This window comes from Falco biarmicus, chromosome 7 (assembly GCF_023638135.1).
Source record: "Falco biarmicus isolate bFalBia1 chromosome 7, bFalBia1.pri, whole genome shotgun sequence".
In the NCBI taxonomy this organism is placed as follows: domain Eukaryota; kingdom Metazoa; phylum Chordata; class Aves; order Falconiformes; family Falconidae; genus Falco; species Falco biarmicus.
Window position 1 is genome coordinate 32,600,158 of NC_079294.1, and position 12,365 is coordinate 32,612,522.

At 41.5% G+C, this 12,365-nt stretch overlaps 1 protein-coding gene across 3 annotated transcripts in view; it reads right to left on the bottom strand.

Moving 5' to 3' along the window:
* The window catches only part of CLMN (calmin), a 77,102-nt gene that overhangs the window by 8,623 nt on the left and 56,114 nt on the right, over positions 1–12,365 (bottom strand). For 2 of the 3 annotated variants that reach the window (XM_056345017.1, XM_056345018.1), the window contains exons 4-10: positions 12,221–12,304; positions 8,906–8,998; positions 7,451–7,641; positions 5,464–5,657; positions 4,388–4,470; positions 1,617–2,939; positions 407–585 (exon numbers count right to left, since the gene is read on the bottom strand). In XM_056345017.1, coding sequence (XP_056200992.1) covers positions 407–585; positions 1,617–2,939; positions 4,388–4,470; positions 5,464–5,657; positions 7,451–7,641; positions 8,906–8,998; positions 12,221–12,304 — 2,147 coding nt within the window. Of the gene's footprint in view, positions 1–406; positions 586–1,616; positions 2,940–4,387; positions 4,471–5,463; positions 5,658–7,450; positions 7,642–8,905; positions 8,999–9,366; positions 11,838–12,220; positions 12,305–12,365 lie in introns of those variants that run through there. The other variant, XM_056345019.1, reaches the window with a different exon arrangement.

Sequence of the window (12,365 nt, forward strand, 5' to 3'; positions counted from 1 at the left end):
ACAGCAAAGTTTGTATAGTAAAGTCAAATCAAGACCCATTGGCACTGAATCACTCATGTTCAAGAGAAACACAGGAAGAAGCCAATGAGTCCTGGTACACTGCTCCTAAAAGAAGTCTACAGGAAACATCCAGCGGGCAGGGCACACTTCAAAAGACCAGGCATTCATACCAGTTAGGTCAGGGGTCCTCAAACCATGGCCCACGGGCCAGATACGGCCCCCCAGGGTCCTCAATCCGGCCCCCGGTATTTACAGACACCCCACCCCCCCCGCCCCCCGCCGGGGGTTGGGGGGGGAAACCAAGCAGCCGCAGATGGCTGCCTGCCACTGCATCCGCACACCAGCCCCCTGGTTACAAAGTCTGAGGACCCCTGAGTTAGGTTAAGACAATGTTAGTATGAAATACCTGGTCATTTCCTGGCAAACAGCAATTTCTTCCAGTTTATCTTGTGACAGAGTAGCAGTGGCAACTTCTGAGACCTGTAGGTCTTCTTCAATCGTATTTTTCCCTTCTTCCTCCCTATTGCTACTTTCTTCTGGTCTCTTTATGGCTACTGATAAATCCTCAAGGTGCTCTACTATGGTCTGTTGAAAGTAAGAAACATTTTGCATTAGTCAACAAGACCGATTCCCCATCCTTCCAAGCCCTTCCATGTATCTTAGTGATGCAGCCAACTCAGATGCTAAATTGCATGTAGTATGAGATTGGAAGCCTCACTAAAGAGAATAAAAAGCAATCAATTTCTTAAAAATAATTTTGGATACATTGAGCTATAAAGTATCCTCAGTTCCATGTATATACAATTAGTTGTCAGTTATTTTTATATAAGAAGTCATGACATGGTACGGCTCTTTGAATTAATCCGCTACGACTTTTTAAAATCTATCCCCAATTAATCTTTGAAGCTAACAGCAAATTGACTTCATTACTCTAGTAAGTGTCAGGACCAAAACATGTCCAAGGAACTTGTCTAGGCAACATGTAGAATAACATTAAATTAACACATTCCTGAAAAACAGTCCAAAATTACTGCGCTGGAAAATGTGTACAGCAATTCAAAATCGGTGTCTGCAAGAAGAGGTGCAGTAGCAAATTACCTAAATCCAATACACAGAACAATTACTAAGGATCCCCCCTCTTTCTCCTCCTCCAGTGTAGAAAAGCCTTCACTTTACCCATCTAAGTTATCCTACTCAAATTGGTTTAAGCTTTTGTAGGCAAACTTCTTTGGATTCAGACCTTTGCCTGCATCCCTTCTGTATCAGCTATACTACTTTCTGTTCATCTTTTTACAAATTCTTAAAAATACCCTCTGTGATAATCTTTTATGCCTAGGGATTATACAGGAGACTCAAACTACTTTAGAACATAATTAAAATTCACATTTTTGCACTACTGTTAGTATTAGGACTTGATTCTCTCTTTTAATGTCACATCTTCTGAGGGATCTGCAATTCCATTCATTCCAGTAGAGGGCTGTGGCAAACAGTGTAATGGACAGGAAGCCAAGTACATTTTAGGTACTTCTTCAAAACTTTGCAAAACGAAAGCAAATGAAAACATTGAGGTCAGGTGCTAGCCCCCATATAAACACAACGAATAAAAAATAAAATACCTCGGGATGCGGTGGAACAGGGGAATCTTGATGGCTGGTGGCCTTTTTGCCATCTTTTTCAATTTCTAACTCTTCTCTTACTAGTAATGGCACTTCTTTTTCATCGGAAGAATTCATGTCGCTGTTAATATCTGTTGTTTCTTCCTCACTGTTCTCAGTATCTATTTCTGATGGAGGGACACTTATCTTATTCCCTAAGTCTGGATCTGGAGCATCTTCCTTGTTGTTCTGTTCTAGTAAGCCCTTCTCACACAAAACATCCGTTACTGTTTCAGAAGAAGCTTTGTCATTTTCAGTATCATAACCTTCAGTATCAATACAAGGCTCAAGATAAGCATTTAAAACTGCTGATATGGGAACATTGTAATGTGGATAATAAAAGAGATCATGGGGTATTACAGATACTTTTGAAGAACTGGGTGGCACTTCAGCTGAAAACTCAACTTCATCAGAGCTGTTCATGTCCTCTGGATTTTTAGGTACATCTGAGAGAGAGTCATCAGATGTTTCATCCTGTGTAGATAGTTCTTGGCTTTTGAGATTAGAACCATTCAGTGAGCAATGGTTAGTTTCTATTGCCTCAAAGACAGATGATTGCTTTGTATGTTCATTTTGTGGAAGTTTCAGTATTTCCTCATTTAGAAGATGAAGAACATACTTATGCGTATTTTCTTCTTTTGAGGTATCTTCTGGTAAAAGAACTGAAGTCTGGGGTTTGCTCTCTTCTACTTTATTTATAGATTCATCTGTAAGTATACCTGAAGTCCAGGATAATGGACTCAAAGAAGAAGTATTGGCTGAAAGGCTCTTAGTTTCATTGTCATATTCAGTAGAGGTTTCTTTAGTTAATTCTTCAGAGTAGTCTTCAAAAGAGTCAACAGAATTTTTCTGATCTGTCAGAACAGCTGGAGAAAGGTCATCGTTCTGTTTCAGTGGATCGTCAGATATGCCCCCTTCACCTGGCATGACTTTATCACTTAGAACCTCCCAAGAGGAATTGGACTCAAAACTGACAGATCCTGTAATTTTCAGTGAGGTAGGCCTCCGAGGCTCCTCTTCAGACGTTTCCTGTGAGTCACCTAACACTTGACTCAATTTCCCATTACATTTTTCAGGAACGGTTTCTGATTGGATTCTCTCAGGGGTGTCATGAATATGAACCTTTGGAGGAGCAGGATGACTCCTCTCATGATTAACAGTATACATATTTTCTTCACTTTCACTTAAAATCAAGATTTTGCCTTCCTTTTCTGAAGGTGTATCTTTGATGTGGACATACGTGGACTCAATTGGAAGCTCCTTGTCAGGATCTGTAAAGTCTTCCTGTAAGTGATGATACGCCATTAAAAGACAAATCATACCTCAGATACCATTTTACTTTTCCCAAACACTAAAGAAGGAATAACCACCTAGCCCATCGCCCCATTACCTTGTGAATGGCCAATTAATGACTCACTCAATTTCAATGTAGGGAAAGCAATTTGGCAAGTCAAGTGACTTGAACAAAGCTCAATGTCAAGGAGCCACCTGTACAGGAAGATTAAAATGCAGACAAGCCTACTCCTCAGTTGTTAATGGATTCATCTCCCTGCTGCACCTGTGGAGACAACTGTCTTGGCTTTTGACACAATCTCAAACCCTGGGAATAAAATAAATCTAACAAGTCTACTAAATCCACTGTGAAATATATTAATATACTAGATTATTCCATTCCAACAGACTGATCTAAAAGTAAAATAAGTAGGCTTTTTCTTTGTCCATTAAAATACCCACAAGTCTTAATGTCAACAAATCTTATGGCTCATTTAATCTAATAATAACTAGATTATTAAAATAATTTTAATTCCAGTGACTTTAGTAATGTTCACCAATTTTATAAGCTACAAAATACATACAAACTGGAATCTTCAGTCAAGAAATGAGCGGAAAAGCCTTTCATGTAGGAACCATCATTTATGTGCATGTACTTTAGCACAAAAACTTGCCCAGATACTCAGGGGACACTGAGTCCCTCGGGGACCTTTTCAAACCGAAAAGACTATGTTGAACTAGGTTTGTCTGGAACTAGGAGCAGCCTCCACAACACTTTTTCAGCTTATGCAGATCTCTTCTCCAGTTGCTTGGACTTCACATTTTTCCTGGAGTTTTCTGTCTCCTATCTTTTAATTCCACTATAAGATTAACCTGTGTTTCTCCAAAAGACCTTTGTCAATCCCTGACACTGTCAGTCCCTGTTTGCTCCTCAATTCTGTATTTTTGATAATGGCTGCATTGAAGTCCTGGTCCTTTAAGCTGTGGTTTACTTCACGCTTACAATGAGCGCTTTTGACTACTGCACTGACAGGATTCAGCCTCTGGTACCTTGTGTTTGATACGTGCTAAATTCAGATTGATTGTGGCCCTCAAACGTCAAAAGACAGAAGTCAAAATGAAATTCAAAGTCCAATGAATCATCATAGATGAAGGGATAAATTTCAGCCTTATTTAAGAGTAGTATAGCAAAGTAGTAAAGATCTGTGTAACCAGTTCTAACCACTGAAAGTTATAACTGGATGTGTTTAAAAGCACAATTCTACCTAAGCATTTTAGCAATCACCAATGAAAGCCTATTTGACTGGATTTAATGAAAATATGAAAAATTAAATCTGAGTTTGTGGTTTATTTTAAATAGCTTAGCAAGACACCTGGAAGATACATACAGCAATATCTGACTTTATTAAGTACATCAAAGCAAATTAAAAACATGATGTGATATAAGAGTAAACACATACCCCTTCCAGCTCTGGGAAATGTTCCAGAAACTGCGCCACGTATGTCACAATTGACTGTTCATCGGGTGATTCTACCATGATATCTATGGAGACAGATGCAAGAGGCTTGAGCACACATGGTTTTAAAATGCTCTTGAAGAGGAACAGATTGTCAGACATTTATCCTGCCTTTATGATGAGAGAAGTAACAGCTACACTTTTCTTTTTCTGACAAATAAGAAAAATACTTTCCACTGTTGATGGTACTCAAAAGAGTTCTCATCTTACTCACATTGATTTTTTCCTATTTCCAAACACATACCTAACCTGATCAGGGTCCCTTTTCATCTACCTTCATACTGTCATTTATGTTGATGTCACTAGACAGTGACCTTGTTGAGTGACAGCACAGAGGTTTATTTTTAGCAGGATGTCCCAGTCTTCTAACAGGTGACCCGTGAAAGTGCAAATAACCAATCTGTATCAATCATAAAATCAAGACCTAACACCTGTCTAGCAGAGTTCAGTAAAAAACACTGTAAAGCAGCTCCGTTTATATGCATATATTTCTATACACATACATGTATTTATATATGTAAAGATGAGCATACATATCTCTATATATGTATTGTAAAGGAAAAACTGGGAGATGTAAATACAGCTGAATAGATATCTACCCATTTTCCTAGTATGGCAGACTTGCACACTTCATCCTGGAGTGACATTTAGTCTCTGCAGACTGTAGGTGTCATAAAACAGTGCTGATGCAATGAGACACCTCTCAGCACAACAGGGTGCTGATTAATGCCCGCTAGTAGCGCCGATGTCACACAGCACCTAAACATTAACCAGGACCAGCGTACCTAGCTAAACGTATGGTAAGAGCTCTGCCCCCAGTAAGCTTACAGATATTACTGGAAGCATACGACTATAAGCCAGTGATCAATTCTTTTTTATTTTTCTTATCAATCAGCCCAACACACTGATCACATCAACAGCCTAATCACTGGGAGGCTTTTGGTAGGTATCACAACGCAATATTCATGAATTCATTACAGTTTCAATGTTACCCAACAAAGTTGATGTAGGAGTTTTACCTTCTGGTTCTAGGAGCCGAGGAACACCCAGCTTATTCTGTGCTATGCTGAAAGCATCCTCCAGGTTTTCTCGAGCTGATTTCTCCAGTGCTTGCTTCATGTCTACCAAAGTAGAGTCTATTGCTTTTATGACAGCTAAGAAAGCAAGGCCACTCCTCCAACTGCTGGTAAAGTCCTGAACTGCAACACCGTACCTAAACACAATTACATACAGTTCACATAGGTGGCTGTTACAAAATCCAAAGTAAAGGCATCATAATTTTCAAAGGCTCCTGAAAGTTAAATGTAAGGTTGCTGAGTTGCACTAGTCACATTTGAGATCTTTCTGGATTTCAAAACACGCTAAATAAGATCCATAAAACACATGGATTCACAAACTGGATTAGAGCGGCTAACAGCTGACATAAACCTGCTTGTAGGAAGTAGTTAGTAAAAACAAAGCCCTCAAGAACTCAGCAACCACATTTAACATTCACAAAACCGAATGTCTCTGTGATTCCTGTTTCTGTTGCTTTCCAGCATTTTAATATCATAGCTTAGGAAGACTGCCAAAACTCAAATATTTAAAAACATTAAGCACAAATGATTCACATTCCTGTGTACTAGGCCTTCTATAGGAGAAAACTGTGCTTTGCCAAATGCAAATGGGGTCAGTGTATGTATAAACCACAAGTGTGTTAGATGCCCAGAGTTTTGAAGGGAAGAGAAAAACCATCAAGCTTGCAATGAAATACAGCCCCAGAATAGAAAATCCTGCACAGGTCACTGGATAACGTGATTATAATGATGCTATTACATTTTTAATAGTGCAGTTGCAAGAAAAATTTTCTCCTATTAGACGTTTTCAATTTGTAATCTTTGACTGGACTGAAAAGTCTATGGCCTTCACTTCTCTGGTCCTCACTTTCCTTGTACCACCTCCCTGTTAATGGCAGTATCAGCATTATTTTGGGACTACAGCTGTGCTTCCTCTGTGGTCTGCACTGGCAGCACTGAACTATGGACCTCAATGGGACAAGTCTATCTGCACAACAAGCACCCTTAGCTTCACTGGAGATAACCAAGGGGTAATATGGCCCACAGGACAAAGTGTTTAGGTTGTAAATTTGTATCTTCAACACTAGACACAAAACATTTGTGTTCACAGGCAGATTTGGATTTCTAAATCCATAAACAGACAAAAATGGCAAATATTCAGCTATCCGACTTGTGTAAGTTTGAGCCATGCCCTCTTTAAAACTCTCTGGCAGTCATTGCTTCAGATAACAATATATGTAAAATACATGCCAAGCATTTACACAAGCACAAGAAGTCTTCCACTAAAGTTTTTTAATCCGACAGTAACTCTGCCAAGGTAAAGCATTAGTAGACAAAATGATTTGGTGAAATAACTGCTTTTTTATTAAAGAGGGGAGAGATGTTTTAAGCAATGGAAGTGGACCTAAACGTTAGACATTCATGAGAACTGATTTAAGATTTACCTCCTTCCCCTCTTGAATTCTAGGAACAATAGGGGCTCTATCCTTCAAGGCACTCTACGGTACACAGGCAAGCTCCCTCAGGGCTGCTGATTAATTTAAAAGGCTGTTGCTAAAGCATTTCAATATATTTATTTTTTCAGTTCACCCCTTGTTTATGCCTCCCCTTAAATTAGCAAAAGATACCAAACAGACTGCATGAAAGCCAAGGGGTAGGGGGAGGAGGCAATGATCCTGTTTTAAACAGTGCCAAGCAGATTAGTGCAAGTTAACATTTAACACTCAAATCATGAAGCCAGCAGCACACACAGCTTCAAGGTCAGATGGCTGCTGTAGACACAAGGCCGTAGTAATATACCCCCTTCAGAGACCGTGTGCTTGCAAACTTTGAAAGCAGACGAAGCCACAGCGCACAGTAACACACACAAGGGGCAGGAGAGAGAAAAGGGATTCAGCTTCAAAAAGGCAGGCAGCAAAACACGGTTTTACGCAAGGGTTTGTTAGCTTACTTTCTGGTTTTCCTCTGAACCCAGATCAAAAGGGCTCTGATGGCTTTCCGCTGATCCTTCACTGTAACAGACATGTTTCTCTCCACACTGGGAGTGCTGGGGTGGGATGTGTCTGACTCTGGACCACTGGGCCCAGAAGACAGGCTGGAGGAGGAGGAGTTCCTGTTGAGGTTGCCTGTCAGCTCCTTAATCTGTAATAAAAGGCAAAACACGCAGTGCTCTGGTTTAACACTGGCTGCGTGGAGAACTCACTGCTTGTTTTCATGCAATCTTTAAAGATACCAGTGCCATAACTGAATTCTAAAAGGTAACTGTAGTCCTGTCCACTGTAACTCTCACCTCGGACTGCACAGGTGAGACAGCCAGCATCATCCCAGCTGGCAACCCCAGGGAACAGAACGGGCAAGGTTCATGATGAACTGAGCAAATTCACATTAAACAAAAAACAAAGAAACGTGTCCTTGAAAGAAAAGTTAGCTTAATTGAAATCGCTCTTTTCACAGAACTTGTTTAAGTGAAATATTTTTGGTCAAGAAATGGTGACCTGCAGCAGCACTCCTGTTCTTGGTCAGCATTTGAGTCCAAGTTATCCACTCTGCTGCTTTTAGGTCCCCCATGCCCTCCGCTGCAGGGGTGACAGATTCTGGTCGCACCTTCTCTGCCTGTGAGTCTGTCTGGTCAAACTAGTGCTGTTCAGCTTGAGGAGCTCAGTCAGGGAGAGAAACTGCAATACAACTTTGAGATTATTTAACCTATAGCCACTTTTTAAATGAGCCCAAGAGAATGAAGGAGCCCTGCAGTCTTACAAGGCTGCAGAACCCTCCTGCCGTCACTCTCCGTTCGTTAGAATTTGTAGGTGCTGCCCAGAAGGTAATTTTCAAAATACATGCAGATTAGGGAGCAGTTTTAATCTAAGCCTGGGACTAAATCAATTTGCAGGATCAAATCAGTTTTTTCAGTTCCAGGCTCTTCAAGACCTTTCACTTGGCCATCTACATTAGTTGCGAATTTTTGCCATGTTGAGCAAGTCTCTGGAGATCAGTGATTCCACATGGAATTTCCCACCACACTGGACCAAATCCAGAAAAGGCTATTGAAAATAAACTGTGACCTGGAACCAAACCTGAGATGTTGGTTCAGATCCAAGGAATCTGGAACAGAACCCTGAGAAGGCACAGGAGAGAAGGAAAAGTAGTAATCTGAAGCTCTAATTCTGGTCCAAGTCAAACAAGGGCTTAAATTGTCTCCTGTTTACACCAAAACACGTCCAATGAAGTAAAATGAAAGCAGCTGCAGGTATTAAATTAGCCTATGTTAGGAGAGAAAAGCTCAGGTTTAGCATGCTTAATTATGTTCTTTAGGATTAAAAATCAATTTAAAAATCAGTATCCAGCTGGAATAGATTGATACCATAAAGATTGTTCACTTACAATTAAAGTATTCAAGTTTTATTACCTGAAAAAACAAGATTATATTCCATATTAGTCCAAGTACCAGAGAGGAATTTCCATCTGCTATTTCTGCTGCATCGATGCTAACAAGCTTTACCTGTAGAAGATCATAAATTCAGAGCTGAACTCAAAGAAGCAAGGCAAATGCAAATAATGCACTCAGACTACTGGCTATGTCCACAACAATTCCGCCACTGACTGGCCAGCCAAAAAAGCAATACTGGAATCTCGTGTTAATAATAATTTGCCCTGATCACAACCACCCTGCCCATGGAACTCTTATCTCAAACCCCCAGCACAGTCTGTAGAACCTAAGTGAGCCCAGTTCTGCATCCTCAGGACCACAAATGTGTTTCCTCCATACAAAAGTGGAACAAGATGGTGCCCTGTCCAGCAGATCCTATTCTTAAAAAATAGAGAGTCACTTCTTGCACAAAAATTAAAATCTTAATAGGATCTGCTTACTTCTGTTCTGCTATGCATCTCCTTTCTCCTCGCTAGTCTCACCTTACACAGCTTGTCACAGAGTTCTGATTAGATCAGTTAGCAAAGGATAGGGTTGCCTAATCCAAGCAAACTCTAGACTTTCCCACACGGAGGTTTCTTCCCCCTGATAACACCAGGATGTTATTCTCTTTAGACAACACAGACTTGGTTTTGGCAAAGGTCATGGAGGAGGGAGGAAGCAAGGAGGCTGTCAGTACTGCATACAGCACCCAGACTGAGTTAAAGGCCAGCATACAGCCCATTTATCACTTAGAAATCCTGTACATGATGAATCACTTAGCAGTGCTTTACCCTCCTGCCCCAGTTCCATAGAAGCTTACTCTGACGGGTTCCACCCACTGCGGTTTAATATCTAACCCTACCCTGAAGCTCTTGGCAGCCAAGGCATTTTGCCAACACTTTCATCACCACCCTTCACTAACCGGTTTGGTTAAACTGAAAAAAGGAAAGCAAAATAACTTTATCTAGTGGTTCACACAACAGTTTTCAATCTTAGCAAGAAGACACCTCTAGCTGTCATATTTCAAGGGTCAGATTTCTTGCTAGCTCCAAGGTATTTGGCATGGGAAAATCTCAAAAGACCTAGTACATTTGAATAGCAGCTTTTGCAAAATGGGGAGCATGTGGCATTTATTGCTAGGCTGCTCTCAGCGTCAGTGCTGTCCTCTCACTGCTGCTTATGTTTGTCACTCAGTTCAGCAGAGATACCCAGCTAGAATCACAGAGTGGTCAGGGTTGGAAGGGACCTCTGGAGATATCTAGTCCAACCCCTTGCTAAAGCAGGTTCACCTCAAGTAGGTTGCACAGAATCACATCCAGGCAGGTTTTGAATGTCCCCAGAGGAGACTCCAGAACCGCGCTGGGCAGCGTGTTCCAGTGCTCTGGCACTCTCAAGGTAAAGAAGTTCTTCCTTGTATTCAGGTGGAACTGCCTGTACTTCAGTTTGTGCCCGTTGCCCCTTGGCCTGTCGCTGGGCACCACTGAAAAGAGCCTGGCCCCATCCTCTTGGCACCCGCCCTTGAGATATTTGTAGACATCGGTAAGATCCCTCTCAGTGTTCTCCAGGCTAAGGAGGCCCAGCTCTCTCAGCCTTTCCTCACAAGGGAGATGCTTCTTTGCAGCCTTCCACTGGACCCTCTCCAGCAGTTCCCTGTCTCTCTGGAACTGGGAAGCCCAGCGCTGGACACAGCACTCCAGATGCTGCCTCACCAGGGCAGAGCAGAGCAGGAGGATCACCTCCCTCGACCTGCTGGCCACGCTCCTCCCAATGCTCCCCAGAACCCACTGGCCTTCTGGCTCATGGGCAACTTGCTGTCCAAGAAGATACTGGCTGCTTACTTTTAAGGGAACAAGAAATCCATACAAAAGTAGGTGGTTTAGCGCTAGTAATTAAAAGGCTGCCTGTGTCTAAGGCTTCTCCTGCTTAGCCTTGCTCATGAAGGTTCCAGGTTGTCCCCTAGTGAGGTCCTGGCAATCAGACAGGATTCAGCTGCAGCTCTGCAATGTGTTGATATCAACTGAGAGAAAAAATCTCATGTGCCAGTGGGCGTGAGCTGGATTTGGGTAGAAAGCATCAACTGGGAAACCACTTAAGAAATAGGCGAACATGTGAAATATTTTGTAGCAGTTCTACAGCAGGACATGTAGACATTTAGGGCTGGATCAGCCCCTGCTGGAGGAGTTTCCAAAAGGAGACTGGAATACCTGGAAGTTACTGGACAACTTCTTGACTTTTCACATCCTCTCCTGGGGAAAAAGGCAAAGGAGGTTAAACCTCCCACATCTACGAGGACATAAAGAGATCCACTAAGACCTCACATCATGCTCATACCTGCACTGGGGTTTGCAGCGACTCCTGCACGACTAGCACTGCTGCAGGATCCCTGGAGCAAGAGCTATGCTCATTGCAGGGAAGCAGCAAAGTAACATCAGTTGCTGCTGTGTCATTCCATGCATGGCAGGGTTTTGCCCCTGTGTGCACACACCGGATCCCTCCTCACCCGTAAAGTTTACACCCTGCTGCAGTCCTTTATAGGACATAGTCCAATATTTGTTCTTTCTTGTGAAAGATCTTGGTATACCATGCATACGAGTTCTTACATGGCTGGGACTTCTCTTGACCCCATTACTTCTCAATGTTTTTCAACAGCCTCAAGACACAGGTCACATCCATAGGGCTTTGGAATAAAGCCCTAATGGGAGAAATAAAAAAAGAAGAATGAATCATTTAAAGCTAAAAGGTCTGATCTTGCGTGGTCACTTACAACTTTAGGAAGTGATGTTGCAGTAGTGCCACACTGACTATGAAGGAAGTTATATCCTTATGAGGTTTTAATTCCTGGAAGTATGCATTTATGTCATGTTCCCAGATTTAATTTTCTCTTGCCTTTGACTCATGGTAAGTTGCTGCAGCAGTTTACCAGACAAATACACGATTTGTAAGATTGAAAGTATTTCTGATGAAAGTCAGTCATCTACCTTCAGTGTAACTGAAGTAATGCCACTAAGACCCAGTTCATAAAAATTACTTTTCTTTTTATTTTCTTTTAATATTAGGCTCCTAATCCTTTAATCCTGCTGAAGTTTTACATTATAAAATGAACAAATAATCCTTGTTTTAGACTCTGTAGGTGTACTTGTTGTGCATTTTTATGTGGCTTTTCAGCCTTGCTGCTAAGGTAAGGCACCGTGCCTTTAAGCAGTACATTTCTCTTGGGTACATGCAGGCATTAGACTAGTTACAGTTACAACAATTACAATTTGCAACATACATCAGGAGAAAATAGTAAGACCAGCCTTTGGAAATACTCACGTTGCTGTCCTCCAAGAACTTAAGTGCTTTAGCTATGTTGTTCAAACGAAAAATTCGATGGGTTGAAGATTTGTATTCATGCATCTAGAAGAAATAAGAGCCACACTGTTTTTAAAAATGGTGGAATTATTCACTGCATCATACG